Below are 19,969 nucleotides of genomic sequence, written 5' to 3'. Positions count from 1 at the left end.
GCAAGAAAATTCGCTCAGAATTGCGTTAAAATGGCGAAACAAACTCGTGTTCGCCATCAGCTGATTGACCAAAACATTGGCCGCATCTGCGGAATACTAGCTTAGATTTGCCGTACTATTTATAATACAATAATATGAGAATACATACAACATTATGGATACAGTTGAAGGAATGTACAAACTTTTTTAGAGGATTTATGAAAAAAAAATAGCATAAATATAAAATAACACCATGCATTTTTCAGAACAGTGGACAAGAACGAACATGAAATGACATCCTCTGACAATGTGGAGGGTAGTTACGAAAGCTGCCTTAATTTGTATCATATTTATGTACAAAAATAAAAATACCCTATACATAATATATTTTCATACACATTTAAAAACATAAGAGCATGAACAATTATAAAATCTACACATTGATCACTAAATTTGCACTCTTTTCAAACTATATTTTTGGAAGAGCGGGCCGGCAGCTGCTTACAATGAACATGAACATGAAAAAAAATTGTATTTGATAACGTGAAGGGGCAGTTTCAAAAGCTGCCTTAGTACCATATGATACAAATATGATACAAATTATGGCTTGTATTTCAATCATCGTACTATAGCACACTATTTACCAGTAGTTGTTATAAAATGATGTTATGTAGAATAGAACTGAGATATCTTAATGTAATAACTTTATTCCGCTATAGATCAAAGATTAATCAGGAAATATACTGTTAAATTTAAACATAGTTTATAACTGAAAGCTGAGAGAACTGTTCAAGCTGCTAAATGGCTATTATCGTGCATCGGCACCAAGGATAAAAACACCAGTAAATGTATGCCATCAAACACAACCATAGATAAAATTGAGATAAAATAATTTTAACCAAAACTACTGGGCTTGAAAGAACACATTTTACTGTTGGTTTCACGCCATATAAGATAAATAACATAAAGTTCATATTACGATGATATAAAGGGAAAATTGGCGAACGGAATCACGTAATATTTTTACGCAATAAACATGCCACCAACATAATCTGTTAACGAAAAAAAAAAGTTCATAATCACAACAAGACATATTCAATTCATATTTCCACCTAAAATCAAGTCGTATATAAGGAAAAATAATCTTGTCTCATATAAGTAAAGTATCTAGATATTTGTTTATGCTAACTAGAAGCAAGAAAATTCGCTCAGAATTGCGTTAAAAAATGGCGAAACAAACTCTGTCGCCATCAGCTGATTGACCAAAAACATTGGCGCTCTGCGGAATACTAGCTTAGATTTGCCGTACTATTTTTATAATACAATAATATGAGAATACATACAATTAATTGGATACAGTGAAGGAATGTACAACTTTTTAGAGGATTTATGAAAAAAATGCATAAATAATAAAATAACACCATGCATTTTTCAGAACAGTGGCGGACAAGAACGAACATGAAATGACATCCTCTGACAATGTGGAGGGTAGTTACGAAAGCTGCCTTAATTTGTATCATATTTATGTACAAAAATAAAAATACCCTATACATAATATATTTTCATACACATTTTAAACATAAGAGCATGAACATTTATAAAATCTACACATTGATCACTAAATTTGCACTCTTTTCAACTATATTTTTTGGAAGAGCGGCCGGCAGCTGCTTACAAGAATGAACATGAAAAAAAAACATTGTATTTGATAACGTGAAGGGCAGTTTCAAAAGCTGCTTAGTACCATATTTCTGCGCAGAATTAAAAAATACCCTATCTGTAATACATTTGCATACACATTTAAACATTAAAGCATGAACATTTATAAAATCTACACATCGATCGCTAAATTTGCACTTTTTTTGTAACTATATTTTCATAAGAGTGGCAGGCATCAGCTTACAAGAATGAACATGAAAAAACATATTTGATAACGTGAAGGGCAGTTTCAAAAGCTGCCTTTGTATCATATTTATGTGCAGAATAAAAATACCTATACATCATACATTTTCATACACATTTTAAACATAAAAGCATGAACATTTATTAAATCGACACATCCATAGCTAAATTTGCGCTCATTTAACTCTATATTTTCGGCATAGAACAGCGTCAGAGGCATATATTTTACCCTAATACCTAGAATAACTCTCAGTACAACTTTTTAATATCATTTGCATTACCTTTGTGGCTGAACAATATTTTCTACAAATGTATGTACTCGTTAGACATAACGGCGCTAGCGGCGCTGTTGACCGAAAAATTGTGCTGTAAAAAATACCTTAAAAAGTCTTATTTTTTTAATAAATTATTGACGATAGCCGTAAAACCAAAACCGATTCGCTGTTGAGCAATTGCGCCGTTAACTGCGGCCACCTGCATGGGTAAAATATATGCCTCTGACGCTGTTCTATGCCGAATATATCAGTTACATAAGTGGAATTCAGCTACGGAGGTGTTGATTTATAAATGTTCATGCTTTTATGCTTAAAATGTGCATGAAACTGTATTACGTATGAGGTATTTTTATTTTTTTACAAATATGATACAAAGGCAGCTTTTGAAACTGCCCTTCACATTATCAAAGATGTTTTTCATGTACTTCTTGTGAGCCGCCGCCTGCTGCTCTTCCATAAATATCGAGTTAAAAAAAAGTGCAAATTTAGCGATTGATGTGTCGGTTTTATAAAGATGTTCATGCTTTTGTTTTTAAAGTGTAGTATGGAAAATGTATTGCGTATAGGGTATTTTTATTTCTGCGCAGAAATATGATACTAAGGCAGCTTTTGAAACTGCCCTTCACGTTATCAAATACAAATGCTTTTTCATGTTCATTCCCTGTAAAAAGCGCCGCCTACTGCTCTTCCAAAATATTGAGTAGAAAAGAGTGCAATTTAGCGATCAATGTGTTGATTTTATAATGCTCATGCTTTATGTTTAAAATGTGTATGAAAATATATTACGTTTATAGGGTATTTTTATTTTTGTACATAAATTATGATACAAATACAGGCAGCTTTTGTAACTACCCTCCACATTGTCAGAGGATGTTTTTTCATGTTCGTTCTTGTCCGCCACTGTCTGAAAAATGCATGATGTTATTTTATTAATTGGGAGCTAATTATAACTCATTTGTTAATGAAATTTCAGCTTTTTGTTATAATGAAACTTCAGCTGTCTGTTTTAAGTTTTCATGCATTTACGTTCAAAATGTGTATGAAAATTGTATTACAGGAAAAAATCAGGTTACGAAGGCCACTTCGGAACGGATTAATTTCGTATCCTGAGGCACTACTGTATAATGAATAAATAAGACAATAAACACAGGTAAAAATAATGTTTTTGCTGCAGTAGTGATGTTTGATCACGCAATTATGCGTTCGTGTCTCAGCCTCGGCATCTACATATGCAAATGAGTTGTGACATTTTTATCATGTTTTATTCTTAATTTTACTTTTTTACAATAAGTTTAATACAAATTTTTCTACATTGGTTATTATTCATATTCTATAAAAATAAGGAAATACAATATCTACGTATATAGGTATTTATAGGTAAATATATAGGTATTGTCGGTTAAATTGGACAATTGGCTAAGACAGACACCTTGTTCCCCCATTAGTCCATCTTAATGAGGGTCAACTATACAGGCAAAATTAATGGGTTGTAGAGCTCAAGGGATATCCTATTTGATTGGGATAAAAGGTCTTTGATGGTGTTTTGTTTTCCACATAATATCTCTACTACCTGATGATGTGAAAGAAAATTAAGGGATGTATCTCATTACTTATCCTTCCTTGTGAAGCATCAATTTCTTATTTTAGTACTGTACTGGTTTTTTTTCCACTTTACAGATTACTTTATCGACTGAAGACACTGAGAAGTTTATGGACTGTGAAGAATTTGAAAAGACATTGTTACAAACTCCTGGCCAACAATCATCATACCTGCCTAGAAATTCAATATTTGACACATTAACTGAGTCCATATTAGCAGGAGAAGTTTGTTCATCCTTATTAACAAATGAAGATGTTCAGGATGAAATTCGAAGAGGTTGTTGATTTTTTATTTTCTTTGCCTCAATCTTTGTACTCATATTACAGTATTTCAGAATTAAAGTGGTTTGCTTTGTTGAATCAAGTTACAAGATATCAAAGAAGTAATAGCTTTGCATTTTGAAAACAGTCTGTCTCAGGTATTTGTAATCTTAATTGTGCTTAATCAAAGTTAATTTAGATGTATATATATTTTTTTAATTTGGTTTGTTGGCTGAGAAGACAGCTGTCATATATGTATGGGGACAATGACCCAAGCTTGGTCGGTGACCAGCTTCCACCTCATATGTATGGGTTGCCAGATGCCACAGATTCCTTGCTTTACAATCATTGGTGATTTTAACCTGTTCCCAGCTGGTGCTAGAGTACCCTATTGTTAAGACCTATTAGGTTTGTAAGCTATGAAAAAATGCAAATAGAATAAAAATTTGCCATTTTGTATATAGTTACAGTAATCCCTCAATTATCTGGACCTTCATTACCTAGATACAACTGTAGATACAACTGCAGTGGTTCATCAGTTCATCCAGGCTTCCCTGATGGAAAATTCCTCCCATTTGTACCCACAATAAGCTGTAGGTCCCGTTGCTAGGGTGACCAGTTGGTTCCTAGACACATAAAAACTATCTAATCCTACGGGCCAGCCCACCCTAGGAAAGCTGTTAATCAGCTCAGTGGTCTGGTAAATCTAAGATATACTTAACTTTTGTACTTTACTACAGGCAGTTGTTGATACAAGTGCCTTGCTCAATCAGTTCAAGCAGGTTTCCTTGATAAGAACATTCAGCTTGCTGTACTTTCTATACTGCCAGGCAGTGGTGATACTACTGCCTTGGCTCATCAGTTCATGCAGGAGTACGTGATGGGAAAATTCAGCTTGCAATACTTTTAGAAAAATGGGAGGAAAATCAAGTGAACAGTATCAAGGATAACTGCAAGAGTGTAAAAAACCTTCAAGTATCAGCATAGAGATGCTATCCGTGAATCTGGCAAGGAATTCAGGTGTCCTGAATATGGAGTCGGGTGTGATATGTAAAAATTTATCATCTTTAAGCTAGAGGATTGAGAGGCTGCACAGTCTGCCCAGGCAGAGATAGGATTGTCATAAAAAATCTTAGGTCATAGGAACAGGGTAATGAAAAAAAAACCTAATCCCAAAAATAAAAGAAGTTGAATCAGTTTGTCTAGATACCCCGTTGAAACCAGAATGAATAATAAGTGACAGCCTAGTCACTCCCAGAGCCCCAACTGGTAACAATGAGACTAGGTCAGACACTAAAACCCTTCAAATCAGTATGTAGCACGGCATCAATATCAGAATATATAGGGTGCCCATAAATTCTTTCGGATGTCAGACCTTTATTAAACACAAAATCATGTTAGGTAGAGGTATAAGGCTTTCAATTTCAACAACAATGATTAAAGTTTTTTTACTCTACTAATAAATTTTAACATGTGCTCCCTTTGTTGCCCAGAGAATTGTCTAAGCGAAATTCTATCTCGCACCAGGTACTCAACATCTCCATAGCTGGTATCCTTGCTTTTAAGTTCTCAACATTAGGTAATGGTGTACTGTACACTTTATTCTTGATATAACCCCATAAGAAAAATCAAGAGGGGTAATGTCTGGTGAACATGGTGGCCATTCTGTTTGGCACAGCAACAGCAGATGCATCATTCACACAGGGTTTACCAACTTCTCTTACAGTCTTCAACACTTCCAGTCTCTGTGAACTTTTTATACAGTCTTTAATGTTTTTTAACATCAGGTGGATCTTATCGATACTCATTTCTGAACGTACATTGAACTGCAACAGGTGATTTTGTTTTGTGGTACCATAACATACACTGGGCTTTCTCCTGCAATGGCACTGCTGTTCTTTACTCAGCTGGCGGATAAATTATCACAATGGCATCTGTAGGCAAACAAAAGAAACTTTGGTAATTGCTCAACAGAATGTGAAAGTTGTACGGTCATATCCACAATAATTTAATGTTATTAATTTTATTAATCGGAACGACTTTATGGACACCTTGTATGTAGGTTTTGATATAGGAAAAAAGCTATGAAAAATACAAATTGATTAAAAAATTTGTTTGTCATTTTTGGTAGCCACTGTGAATCCTCAAAGGAGTTAAACTATCATGGTCTCCCCAAGGCTTTATGAGAGAGACCAACCAGTTACAAAATATTATCTTATAAATTTGTCTTAGCCAGAATAGTGCTTGTTGGCACAGAGATAGCATATAAAGAAGGAATCGAGACAGGAGGGTCTCTATCTCTCTCCGGCAATGATTATCTAGTCTCTACATCTTACTCGCATGGATGTGACAACAGCATAAGTTGGCACCATCATCATTACACCAGGTCTGTTCATGATAAAATGTCACACTACTGTTCCATGCCTTTTCATCAGGAAAAGTGGGGGCGGGTTCAAGGACTCAAAGCTGCTACCAAAAATAGGTTTTTTGCTATGTCAAAAAAAACCTGTTTTTTTGATGGCATAGCTGCTATTCATCCTCAAAGAAGAATACAAAAGAAATTGATAGGTGACAAATGGCTTAGCTCCTAATAAATAAAACCCAGCAACCCAGATTAATTTTTGGTCTAAAGTATAGTCATAGTCATAGGATATTAACCATTTCCTTTACTCAGGATATCTATAGGGCTTGACAATACAGAATAGGAAACACACAGAAACCAATACTATTTGTATTGTTCTTGTGGTGTCTTACTAATTATGGCGAGTCTGGCTGCAGGATTATTGTGCTTTTACCAGTTCAGGTATACTGTCTTTTAATAACCTCTCTTTATACTCTAAGACTTCTTCAAAGGAAACATTTCTGGAAGAAAGTTAACATGTTAGTTCACCCTTTTTCGGAAGTCATGTGATTTGAGAATGTAGTGAGTCTGCCTTTTTCAATGAGGGCCAGTAAAATCATTCTCAGCCCATTTAGAGAATGCTTTGTTTGTGCTAAGGTGTAGGAAAAATAGTGCCATCTGGGATGTTTTCAGTGACATACAGCTATGTTAATCTTAAAGTGCTTGAACCAGGACAATATTTTATATGAATTTCTGAGTTTCTTTAGCAGAAAAGGCTAGGAATGATAGGCTTGAACTGATAAGCTAAGGCAGGTTGTATTATCACTGCCTGGCAGTATAGAATTGTAGCAGTGGACTTTGCCCATCAGGGAAGCCTTCATGAACTGATTGAGCCAAGGCAGTTGTGTTACCACTGCCTGGCACTATAGAAAGTATAGTAAATTGAATTCCTTATTAAGGAAGCCTGCATGAACTTATGAGCCAGGGTAGTAATATCACTCCTGCCTGGCATTATAGAATGTACAGTAAGCAGAAAGCCAAGGTAGTTATATCATTATTGCTTGGCAGTATAGGAAGTAGAGCAAGCAGAATTTTCTATCAGGGAAGCCTGCATGAACTGATTGAGCCAAGGCAGCCATATTATCATTGCTTGGCAGCATAGAAAGTAGGGCAAGCAAATTTTCCTATCAGGGAAGACAGCATGAAATGATCAAGCTAAGGCAGTTTTATCACCACTTCCTAGCAGAATAGAGGTCCAGGATATATCACTATCCTGTAGAAGGTATAGCAAACTTGGAGATGGGGTTTAGGGTGGACCGTATCAGGGTCCTCTCAATACATGATTGTAGCATAGGAAAGGCAAGATTCTCTTGAAATATCTCTCTCATGTAAAGCAGAAAACTGTTCCCTAGATCTGCCAGATTTGGAAGGGAAATGTCAGTGGCTCTGTCTACTTCATGTTAGTATCAGTGACCTCTCTCCCAAGGAGAGAGACTTCGTCGCCATCAGAGGAGTAAGTGGGATTTCCTATAATACACTGCTTTTGGAGTATTGGCCCAAATGTGAATTCTGCTTGGAGAGGGATGGAAACACACTTCTATAGTTTTGATGGAACATGTACAGTAGTCTCCTTCTTTCATACTCCTATTGAAATCTATAGCTAATAAAGAGCTTAAAAATATGCTCTCTCATCATATGGCATATTTTGGACATGTCCAGCCAGCAACTAAATTCTGTTTTCCTTCAGGGCCAGGCTTATGGCAGGTGGTTAGCTATTTCTACAGATTAAAAGCACATTTAGCAATTCACTGTGGCATAGATAATGTGTAAGTCCTGTGTAATAGCAGCCCAGTACAGTGATAAAAGGAACAAGTGTTTAACAAAGACTACCTATTGTTAACTACTTATATCACTGAATAGGATGCAAACCCTTCAAGTTAACCCAGGCCTACATGGCCACAAGTACATGTTCATAGTAAGATGTATGGAAACATGATCAATGGTTCACAGCCATAAAATATAGAAGTAATGTATTAAAACATTAATTCACAATTACTACAACCGCCTTAAAGAATTTACTCACCAATGCTTTTTAACTCAATTAAGGTAAAACTTAATGGATATCTGTATAATTCTACACATTTCATAACCTACAATTATCTGGTCTATTCCCAAGCACCAGGTAAAGGTAATGTAGCATAGGCTATAGGCTACATTAGTTGGCACATAAATAAAATAAAATCAATAATTATTGCAATTATCATACCAAAAATGTATAAAAGTAGTATCTAAGATTTTTTAATTTTTTGAAAACCTCACCATTTTGAAAAAGCACTTTTGTATTCCCTTAGGAAAAATACAAACATTGACAAATTCTCCATTGGAAGTAGATCCACTTGAATGTATTCCTTTAACATAAGAAAGAACTCAAATATTATATTTAAATAAATGTAGAACTGTTCAATTTCACCAAACCATTTTACCGGTAGTTTAGAAAATACTACAAAGGAAACATACTTGGCCTTAGTAAGCAACAGGGCTGGTAAGTTAAGCTAACCCACTTTACCCTTCGGATAGCTTCAAATTATCTACCAGCATTAACCCTTAAACGCCGACTGGACGTATTATACGTCGACTAAAATTGTCTGTTGGGTGCTTAATTGATGTACGATACATCAACTACAAAAAGTTTTTTTAAATATTCGCGGAAAAATAGTTATATGCTTAGTTTGCAAAAAATTTTAAATCACGTGCCTTGAGGGATGCTGGGAGTTCACGGATCAAGCTGTTGATTTGTTTACCAGCGTTACCCAGGCACGCATGCGCGTATTTCTTTATTCTCGCACTAAAAATCATCAGCGACACATCTCGGAAATTCTTTCGTCAGATTGTCGTAATGTTTGCACCGTTTTATATTAGCTGTTACATAAAGTTTTATGTATGAAAATGTGCGCAGTTTTTATGTATGAAAATGTGTGCAGTTTCATGTAGAATACAACAAAAAACAACCCATGGTTGTAGTTTTTATCAGTTTTGACATTTTCATATAAATCACAATAAGTGCCAAAATTTCAGCCTTTGGTTAACTTTGACTCGACTCTAGCACAATATTTCGATTTATGGTGAATTTTTCAAAAACACTTTTTTCCTTACGTCCGCGCGGTAACTGCCGAAAATCTCAGACATTCTTTCGTCACTTTGTCATAATGTTTGCACCATTTTATATTAGCCGTTACATTAAGTTTTATATATGAAAATGTACGTAATTTCATGCAGAATACAACAAAAAACAACCCATGGTTGTAGCTTTTATCACTTTTTAAATATTTTCATATAATTTAAATATTTTCATATAAATCACGATAAGTGCCAAAATTTCAACCTTCAGTCAACTTTAACTCTGCCAAAATGGTAGAAAAACGCAATTGTAAGGTAAAACTCTTACATTCTAGCAATATTCAATCATTTACCTTCATTTTGCAACAAATTGGAAAACTCTAGCACAATATTTCAATTTATGGTGAATTTTTGAAAAACACTCTTTCCTTACGTCCGCACGGTAACTGCCGAAAATCTCTGAAATTCTTTCGTCAGTTTTTCGTAATGTTTGCACCGTTGTATATTAGCTGTTGCATAAAGTTTTATAGTATATGAAAATGTGCACAATTTCATGTAGAATACAACAAAAAACAACCTATGGTTGTAGCTTTTATCACTTTAAATATTTTCATGTAAGTCACGAAAAGTGCCAAAATTTCAACCTTCAGTCAACTTTGACTCAACCGAAATGGTAAAAAAACGCAATTGTGAACTTATGAAAAAAACATTTTCCTTATGTCCGCGCAGTAACTCTGCCGAAAATATCTTAAATTCTTTCGTCAGTGTTGTAATGTTTGCACCGTTTTATATTAGCCATTACATAAAGTTTTATATATGGAAATGTGCACAATTTCATGTAAAATACAACAAAAAATAACTCATGGTTGTAGCTTTTATCAGTTTTGAAATATTTTCATATAAATCACGATAAATAGAAAAAATTTGACCTTCGGTCAACTTTAACTCGACCAAAATGGTAGAAAACTGCAATAGTAAGCTACAACACATACAGTCCAGTAATATTCAATCAATTACCTTAATTTTGCACTAAATTGGAAGTCTCTAGCACAATATTTCGGTTTATGGTCAATTTTGAAAAAAAAAAAATTTTAAGTCCGAGCTTTGCAAATTCATGGATCATTTTGTGATAATATTTTCTCTCTGTTGCTTTGATCGTTTTACAATTTGTTATATACCAAAATCATCACAATTTAGTGTACAATACAACGAAAAAAAATTAATTAGTTAGCTTTAACCGTTTTGCTCACAGCACGATTTGTATACAATTATATATGAAATTTTTTTTGTGCTGTCATATATTCCAATATATATATATGATAATGATATTTTTTTTTCATTTCTTTTGATGTTGCATATAACCTTCAGGCAATGACAAAAAAAGGAGCCAAAATGAACTCTTAATCTTAAAAACAAACCGTGCTGTGATTTTTTAAAAAAACTTTCCGCTTCGGCGCTAACTCCCAAACGCTGCCGGCATACAAGAGACACTTTGGTAAATAGCGGCTCGGCGTTTAAGGGTTAATGAAGTCATTGCACAATAAGTTTCAATAACAAAATTGTCTAACATTATTGCCTTAATGCTAATTCTCACTTTGTTAAAAAAGAAAAAATATCACGGTAATTACAGCGTAGCCTAGCGATCTACTCCTAACTTCTTGCCTTGCAAGAGGCTTAATGGCTCCCAATTTAAATAAATATAAGCCTGCCCATTAAGATTTTAAGAAACTAAAACTTTTCACTGGGCCTTAAAACTAAGTATACTTAGCTTGACTCGTGTGAAAAATGTGTAGTTGAATGCCATTTCTGGAGCAAGGGTACTAGTGAACTCTTGGACATGCCAGTGTATAATGAAGATGTCTCCGACTTATGTTATCACATCTGTGCAAGTAAGATGTAGAGCCTAGGTAATCGTTGTAGGACAGGAGACTCAGTCCTTTACAGTAATATCCTGAACTTACGCAATTCGTTTTGCGCGAATTCACAATGGCACATACTTTTCATTGGAACCTAACTAATTATCATATGTAAGTTCTCCACAATAGTTTGGACACTTGCAATTCCTCCAGAAACATGCAAAACCCTGTAAAAGTGATTGATAATTTATTATGTAAATTTATAAGTTTTAAAGCTTGTATTTGTAAAGTCTTTATTAAAAAGGTATTTTTTTATTTCTGTACATGCATAAATATGATGCAAAGGTATAATTACAGTACCTGCAGTTAGTGAATATACTTTTGCAAGATGCGATATCCATTCACAAAGTTACTGCACATTTCAAAGATGATATCCCTTCAGAAACTTTAATTTCTACAATTAGTTTAAATTTTCATGCTTTTAAGTGTAAAACCGGTATGGGAATTTGGTGTATGCTATTTCACCCTCTGTAAACATTATGTATGTACATACATTTTCTTTATTCTTTATTTTATGACTGACTTATGAAGTTTACCTAGTGATGCAAAGGAAAGTCTTTTATGCTGAGGGAAAAAGAAATTGGCATACCATGAATTAGGGAAACATTAGTATACGTACAAAAATGTATATGTACATACGTAGTAGTTACTGTAACTATTTTTACGCCAACCATTGATTTGTTTTTTAATGGTATTGTATTTAAGTAACTTTTGAATCAAATTACAGTAACTGTGATTTTATTTAAAAGTTAGCTTATTACCTAGGGACCATAATTAGGGTCATAATTAGTGTTCAAACTCTAGAAGCAAGCATTTATTAGCATTTTTAGAGACCATGTCAAATTTATGCGAAACTTCCCCTTGCGCGAGTGGGTCTGGAACAATAACCTCTCGTAAGTTCAGGGTATTATTGTATATTCTGTCAGTGTGCCATCAGGCACTCACTATTCTGACCAAGGCCAACTATGTATAAGAGAATTCTTTGTAATTGGTTTTTCTGTCTTTTGATCCCTGGGCAGACCATGAGTGTAACTCCTTTGAAGAAGAACCGAGGCTATGCTATAAAAAACATATATATTATATATATACAGGCAGTCACCGGGTTACGTCAGACTCTACTTATGTCATTGCGATCTTATGGCGCTTTTCAAATATATTAATAAAAAAATCGGTTCCAGATTATGATGGATATTCCAAAGTTACGTCATTTCAGTCTTACAGCTACATAGGTACGTGACAAAAAACTGGAACTACTCTCTGAGTGGCGTAGCTGTAGGCACTATAACGAGGTGAGAAAACCAGATTAGGTAGCTGCAGCCACTGGAAGAGTTCACTAAAAGGAGGTGAGGAAACCAATTTATTACCAGGACAGCACTTATCAATCTGTTTCTCTCCCCAGGCTGACATAACTTATATCACAAACACAAAGTGAAAGGGTTAAGGAAACAGTGTAAGCTTTAGCAGTTGTTATTGGCTTAAGACCACAATGTCACCTAACACATCATGAAACATCAATTTGTTTATTACTTTTCATTGGCTGATACGGATATATCAGTTTAGCCACGTATTATAGAAAGTACATGGGTGGGGAAGCACCCAAGTTTTTTGTAAGCTTTCTTGCTATTGACAGAAACATATGTCATTGTGATTTTTTATTTTTTATGGCTGATAGGCATATGCATCCTAAACAGTTTCTCTAATTGCCTACATCTTGTATACTTTTGCATGATCAGTCACTTGTTTGAACTGTATCCTCTGTGGTTTCCCAATGCAATAATGTACTGCGAGCATGCAGCTTTCATTGCAGTGGCCTCAGCATAGCAGGTCCTTTTAGTGTTGTTAGTGGTGCTGTGTATCTTTTGTATGGCCTCACCGGCTAAGAGGTACAGAAGGGTTGACCCCTTGGAAGAAACTAGAAACCATTGGGAGAATCGAGGCAGGAAGGTCTGTGTCATATAACATGGATCATTATGGCATTTAACAGTCAACCTTACATGTTTCAAGACTTCCCAGGACAAGGTGAAAAGTATGTATAATGGACTTTGGGAAGATGGCTAAGAGTCAGGCCTCCAAGGTCATAGCAACAGGCTGTCATGAGAACAGTAAGGAGTCAACTTTTGTGTGTGTGTTTTTTTTTTTTTTTTTTTTTTTTTAAAGTGTGGCTAAAATGGAAAAAGAAAGGGTTTCCCTTTTTTGTCTACGTAACATGTGTTTTAAACTGTTTAGGTAAAATAAAATAGAAATTGTTTGCTTTTTAAAGATTGTGTCATATAATGTATTTGGGCAAAGTGAAAAGGAAAGTGATATATCCAGTAGTGTTACCTGCCATGTTGTGTGTTGCATATGAGAGAAAGCAAAAGGGTTCCCTATCTTTTTTATTGCATTTGAATAGTATATTTTGTTATAATTATAGTTGAATAACCTAGCTAATTGCCTTTTGCATCAAGTTTTCAGATTAAAGACAGATGATTGTTGTTCATAAGTGTTCATGCTTAAGTGCTTTTGACAAGGTATAGGGAGTAAGGGTATGAAGTTGCCGTGAACACCATAGAGTTGTTTACTTGCTCTTATCCAGATTTTTCACTTATCCTGACCAGAGCCCCCCCTTAGCTCCTGTTAAATCAAGATAATTGAGAGATTACTTTTGATTAATCTATTTTTAGACACAATGGTCTTCTGAACTGGGACTTCTTACTTTCTTTTAGTGATTTGACCCCTCTTGCAAAAATGGTATATAAAAAATCAATTTGGATTTTACAGTTTTGTTTTATTTTACTTTCAGAATCAATTTCATCTCGTAGACAGTCGCTGATTAGCTTAGGAAGGATGAGTATTGGGTCAAATAAAGGTTTGTCAGAGGCACTGTCAGTTTTCCAGCATCGGATGTCCACAGGTTGTGCTGGTATATTAGGTAAGTTTTTCTCTTAACCTTTTCACATGTTACTGGCTTTGAGTAAGTTTGATCTTTACAATGAAGTTTGGTCATTTTTATTGAAATTTGTACACAGTTGACTAAATTTAATTGTTTATTTTGATAAATGATACATATTAAAAGGAAAATATCGGAAAAGATCAAACAGGTAAGGTATTTACATTTATTGGACAATGACTTGGATAAATCACATTAGTAAAAAAATCATACAAATGCATGTTGATCAGGGCTTAGGGTCAATTGAACGGTTTAAAACTCAAATCCACATGTGCATAACCCTCACTACTACATACACCTCATGAAGCATATAAGTTATATACACTTTTAAAAGTGAAAAAGTCATTTTGTTCGTTCATCTGGCAATCACAGCACCTCAGTGGCATGATTGGTATGGTCTTTGCCTGCCACCTCGGTGGCCGCGAGTTCGATTCTCGGTCATTCCATTGAGGTGTGAGAGATGTGTATTTCTGGTGATAGAAGTTCACTCTCGACGTGGTTCGGAAGTCACGTAAAGCCGTTGTTCCCGTTGCTGAATCAAACAGCCACTGGTTCCATGCAACGTAAAAACACCATACAAACCAAACCAAACCAGTCTGGTAATCACTTACTCAGAAATTCTTAGATGTTTGGTTAAATACAGTAAGGTATAATTGCCTGCTTTTATGAACTGTACCTGTATTTCAGAATAGGTAATCACACTTCTGAAAATCTTTGTTAATGAGATGAATAAAAGCAGTTCCTTATATGAATTTTATTAAAGTGGCTGTTTGATTGTGTGAGCACATGTTCTGAAATTCTAAAATTTGTAGTTAAAAGAAGTGCAGTTACTCATATGAATACTGTAGAATTGGAAATCATTGTCATTTGAAAGTATAAAGGGGTTCCTTACATGAACAGTTTTTGAAAGTAATTGTACCATGCTAATCTGCTTCATTGTGTGAGCATGTGCAGCAAAATTCCAAAGTCTTTGGTTAAAAGAATGCAAGTGCCAATAGATATGTTGTGAGCCAGCTGATCTATTGTTCTAACTACCAGAATCTTCAACCTTGGTCTGTGGATGTAAAGCTAACCAACAGACCCAATCTAGACCTTTATAGGTTACCTCCCTACACTTTTCTGCAGCAAGTTTCATCTGGGCTAGAGGTTTTTCAAACCATTTTTGGAAATCTCTTCTCCAATCCAAAAGAGAATCTGCTATTAACTTCACCAATGACGGTGGTGCACTTGACTGAACTTTCATGTTGGCCTAGATGGTTTTCCTGCTTCTGCATCTCTCTAGATAACAAAATACAGTGCTTTTGGTTCCTCAGATATACCAAGAAACGTTATGCTGTTACCATGAAAGGTTACCTGTCACTTTTAGCTTCTATGTTTCATCATATTAACATTGTTATCTCCAACAGTAAGGATACTCAAGAAGCTCCTAGATCATTCAAATTAGAACACCCTAATTCTCTTCCAAGAAGATTGAGTTGGAATTCAGATGTGTTATTATTTTTTTGCCACCCTGAAAGCCAAATTACTTCCTGACTTCACCAGTTGGGAATGAAGAGTTGAAGCCCATAAGATTTATAAGGCTGAGTTAAGCCAATATAAAGGGAAATGCACTTTGTTAACTCTACAGTGTTATGAACCCAAGTAATCCTGTCTAAAAATTCAATTCCTTTCTACCTATTCTGAAGATAAAGTCACTTGAAGTATAAGCTGTGGCTGTCTTTGAATTTTATAAGGAATTTATCAGTAGGTGATGTTTTTAAATCAGCACAATAGAGATGCAGCTCTGTTGCACTTCACTATATTGTAAGGAAGTGGAAATGACTTATGAAATTTCCATACCCAATCTTTCTCTTATTAAATTCTGGGTAATAGGTCATGGAAAGTAAGAAGATACACATTGTGTGTATAAGCGCATACCCTCTGTTCAGTAGGTATTTTTAAGTTTGTTCTGGCCTGTCCTGACATTGTAAAGGAAATTGTTTGGCACGAGATTACATACTTCCTTGCTGTATTGTAAAGCAAATCTCTTTTCTATAATTTTACCTCTAACCATGGCATTCCCTACAAGGCCCATTACCTCTGATGTCAGTCCTCAAGTAGAGGCAAGGAGCTACCAGCAGGATTTCCTGCATCAGGTAAAATATAAAACCAATCTTGTTTTCTGTGGGTTGGGTTTATCATCCTTTGCTTAGTGCTGCACTATCCCGCCATCCATCATGTGGTAGTCAGCTATATGAATGTTTGGTAAGACTCAGAAATAATACCAGTTTTCATATTGAAATTGGTTATTTCTGTTCTTGCATTCATAGTACCTATCCATCCTGCCCTGTCACAATGTGGTGGTTGAAATAACACTTATGAAGAAGAAAGACTGCTCTGTCATTGTCTACTGGAGGGAAGGTAAATGGAATTTGAGACAGGCTGGTGAGCCACTTAAAACCTCTATTTTATTTTCACTTTCTCAGCTGCCAATGAGCTGTGGCTTTGACAACTCATAGCTATATGAATGTTAGGTACGTATAGAAATTACCCATTTTAATTAGAAAATCGGTATAGGAGGGCTTCTTTTCCTGAACTGAGTTTACCTGAGTAATAGTGAGATGTTTTTTTATCATTATTTATTGCTGACATTAATCTATGTTATTGCCTTGAACGGTAGTGCTGTATGATAATGTAACTTAATGCTATTAATTACAGTATTCTTACTCATGCATTTACAATTGTTGAATTGAATTTTAATTAATGCATCATATTTTTATTGTAACACATCAAATAATGCATTTTAAGCAATGTCTGCTTACTTGTTTTGAAAGATTTTTTTATTTTCAGATGAGAGTGATTCATGTTTGCTGTCTATATCAGTGGATGATTTTGAAGACTTTTAAGATATACTGACAATTACATCTATGTACATTGTTAAAAAGGTAGAATATTGGGTGAATGACGAACAAGTCAAGGGTTGTGACTCATGCACAGAATTCTGAATTTCATTGGATTGTGAAATATGAGGCCTATATTGCACTTTTGTACATATTGAATTGTTTGATAATCCAATAAAGTTGACTTTTATTGGGATGAGTGTTCAGTAGGATTTACATCTGGAACTGATTTACTGGTTGAAAAAAATTACATTTGCATTTCAAGTTTAATGTCTAAATATGTTATCAGGGTAGATTTTTTAAAAGATTTTAGCTTGAACATATGTGTTATAACTAAATACAGAATATATGAATGCTAATTTTGAAGAAATTCAAGAAATTGCCTTTGCAAGGGAACCAGTCCCGTCGTAAACTATGAAGAAACATAGGATTTCATTAGATAGCGGGGGCTTATGGTGGTAAGCAAATATGAGCAATTAATCAGAATTATAGTTGTGAGAATGGGCAAAGAGCATTAGGAAAGCACAAAGGTCATAAAGGAAGACCTGGACTAAAAGAGAATTAGAGCAGAAAGTGAGCAAGACTAGAGAGTACTCACTTCATGTTGAACCCTGTCACAGGTGAATTTGACCTAATACCTCGTATAATAATAATGATTTGCACCAGCCAACTCTTTTCATGAAGTGACACACCTTGACTCAAAGAATAATAGTTATGGCATTAAGTGACATAATCTCTTTCAGTGGGATTACTAAATATGTTGTTTGCTTCTCTTTTATAAAAAAATTAAAAATGTAGAGCAAAGTTTTGTAAATATGATCACTTACACCACTTGTGATTTCTATCATAGATAGTTCATATAAAATGCTAAACTTTTTATTCTCCTTAGATTTAAGGTAACATTTCAGGTAAAATTAGTATGAAAGACATCAATAATAAAAGACAGAATTAAATTTTGTAATGATGTAAATTTTTCATCAGATGTAATTTACAACTAGTGTTGTAAAGTTCTCAGTTTCTGCAGAAAATATTTATAGTTGCAGTTACAGTAGATGCAACTGAAACCAGATAAAATGCAACCTTTGAAAGTTCATAAAATTTCATGTTTGATCATCTGAAGTTTATGTTCGTTAGCTGTGTATAATGTATATTAATCATATTTTGTGCATGGTATTGTGATCAGGAATATTTTATGTGCTTAAAAACAGTAGTGCTTTAAAGAGATCAAACAGGTTAGGAAGGGTTTTTTATTTACTGGGATATGGCTTTAATATTTATAACAGTAATGAAGGTTATCATTTACTACAGCAATTTTAAGTCAAGAACCCCATTCTGCAATCCTTACAGTTTTTGCCCCTTTCAGTTAGAAAAGATATTTTAAGATTTCAATGACTTTCTCTTCCTATACAAATTGTTGTACAGCACATGGATGAAATTAATATAGGCCATTGTATAGATCTTCAGACAAACAGATATCTGCGGAGTTGGGCTGTTACTGTGTTTCTATTATCATGGGGAAAAATGCAATTACATTGTAAGTTTTGATAATATTTTTCAGCGAAAGTCATTGTAATTCCGTATAGTAAACAAAATATTCGTCATACTCTCCCATTTTTGAGGATGGTGAGAAATCCCTCATAGCTGTTTTGGCACAATATACGTAGTACATACACTTTGGAGTGGAATCTAAACTTTATTTATTACAGTATTAGTAAAGATGAATCCTTTGGGTTAGCCTTGTGAAAGTTAAAATAAAATTAGCTCAGTGGTATGGTTGAACTACTTTATGATGACAGAAACAATGAAAATTATTTCATAATTTTAGATTTAGTTTTCCAATTTCTAATGAAAATAAAATATATCTGACACAATAGCTTGCAATTGGGGTTTTATATCGAGCTAATGCTGGACCAAAATTTACTTATATTAAATGAATGTACAGTATACTCCAGGGTCAATATCTTTCTTATGTTTACTGCTTCCATATTAATGTATTAGCGCCTCAGCGGCGTGTTTGGTATGGTATTAGCGTTCCACCTCAGTGGTCGCGGATTCGATTCTCGGCCATTCCATTGAGGAGTGAGAGATGTGTATTTCTGATGATAGAAGTTCACTCTCGACGTGGTTCGGAAGTCACGTAAAGCCGTTGGTCCCGTTGCTGAATAACCACTGGTTCCATGCAACGTAAAAGCACCATACAAACAAAACAAACAAACATATTAATGTATTCTTAGTTACCTTTTAGTATGATGCTCTTTACATGTACATTAGTCTTTTGTATATGTTTTCTTTTTTTAATAAATGTTGTTAACATAGGGAGTTTCTATAGCAGATAAATTAAAAATTTGTTTTGATGTAGTAGTTGGAAATGTCTGTTGCTTTTGAAATAAAAATTTATTTTGGACTATATTTTCTTTTTGTTTGTGCTTGGCTTCACTGCCCATTAGGTTCACAGTATACATACCACGAAAGAGTCAACAGAAGAAGAAAAATTAAGATTATAGGAAAGGTTTTTGAGAAATAATAGTATAAGTACTAAGGATGTATTGATGGAAGGAGAGCTTAATTAGTAAGTAGGAACAGTTGGATTTTTTGAGATTTGATGGGAGTTACACCTTTGGATAGAGAGATATTTAGGAGTACACTTATGACAATTCTGGCATTCTCATGAATTAAAAGGTGATAAACAATGTTTTAAGAGGTCGATAGAGAAATTGGTCATTTACAGGAGCGGAGAACTTTGATTGATTTTACTGGGTTGGTAGGTCATT

At 34.5% G+C, this 19,969-nt stretch overlaps 2 protein-coding genes across 2 annotated transcripts in view; both read left to right on the top strand.

Moving 5' to 3' along the window:
- The window catches only part of LOC135219370 (voltage-gated hydrogen channel 1-like), a 287,846-nt gene that overhangs the window by 36,475 nt on the left and 231,402 nt on the right, over positions 1-19,969 (top strand). The gene's annotated exons all lie outside the window — the stretch shown is intronic.
- On the top strand, positions 3,838-19,111 carry LOC135220185 (uncharacterized). Its single transcript, XM_064257471.1, has 3 exons — positions 3,838-4,032; positions 14,173-14,301; positions 17,149-19,111. The coding sequence occupies exons 1-3, from the start codon at positions 3,867-3,869 to the stop codon at positions 17,202-17,204; spliced, it is 351 nt and encodes a 116-aa protein (XP_064113541.1). The 5' UTR covers positions 3,838-3,866; the 3' UTR covers positions 17,205-19,111.

Source organism: Macrobrachium nipponense, chromosome 1 (assembly GCF_015104395.2).
Source record: "Macrobrachium nipponense isolate FS-2020 chromosome 1, ASM1510439v2, whole genome shotgun sequence".
NCBI classification, from domain to species: Eukaryota; Metazoa; Arthropoda; class Malacostraca; order Decapoda; family Palaemonidae; genus Macrobrachium; species Macrobrachium nipponense.
This window is presented reverse-complemented; position numbering and strand designations above follow the sequence as displayed.

Excerpts from the sequence above, each read along its gene's own strand:
- LOC135220185 (XM_064257471.1), top strand. The coding sequence starts at position 3,867 with ATGGACTGTGAAGAATTTGAAAAGACATTGTTACAAACTCCTGGCCAA. Across the intron at positions 4,033-14,172 it reads TCAGGATGAAATTCGAAGAG|AATCAATTTCATCTCGTAGA; the intron begins GTTGTTGATTTT and ends TTTTACTTTCAG. Across the intron at positions 14,302-17,148 it reads AGGTTGTGCTGGTATATTAG|ATGAGAGTGATTCATGTTTG; the intron begins GTAAGTTTTTCT and ends TTTTATTTTCAG.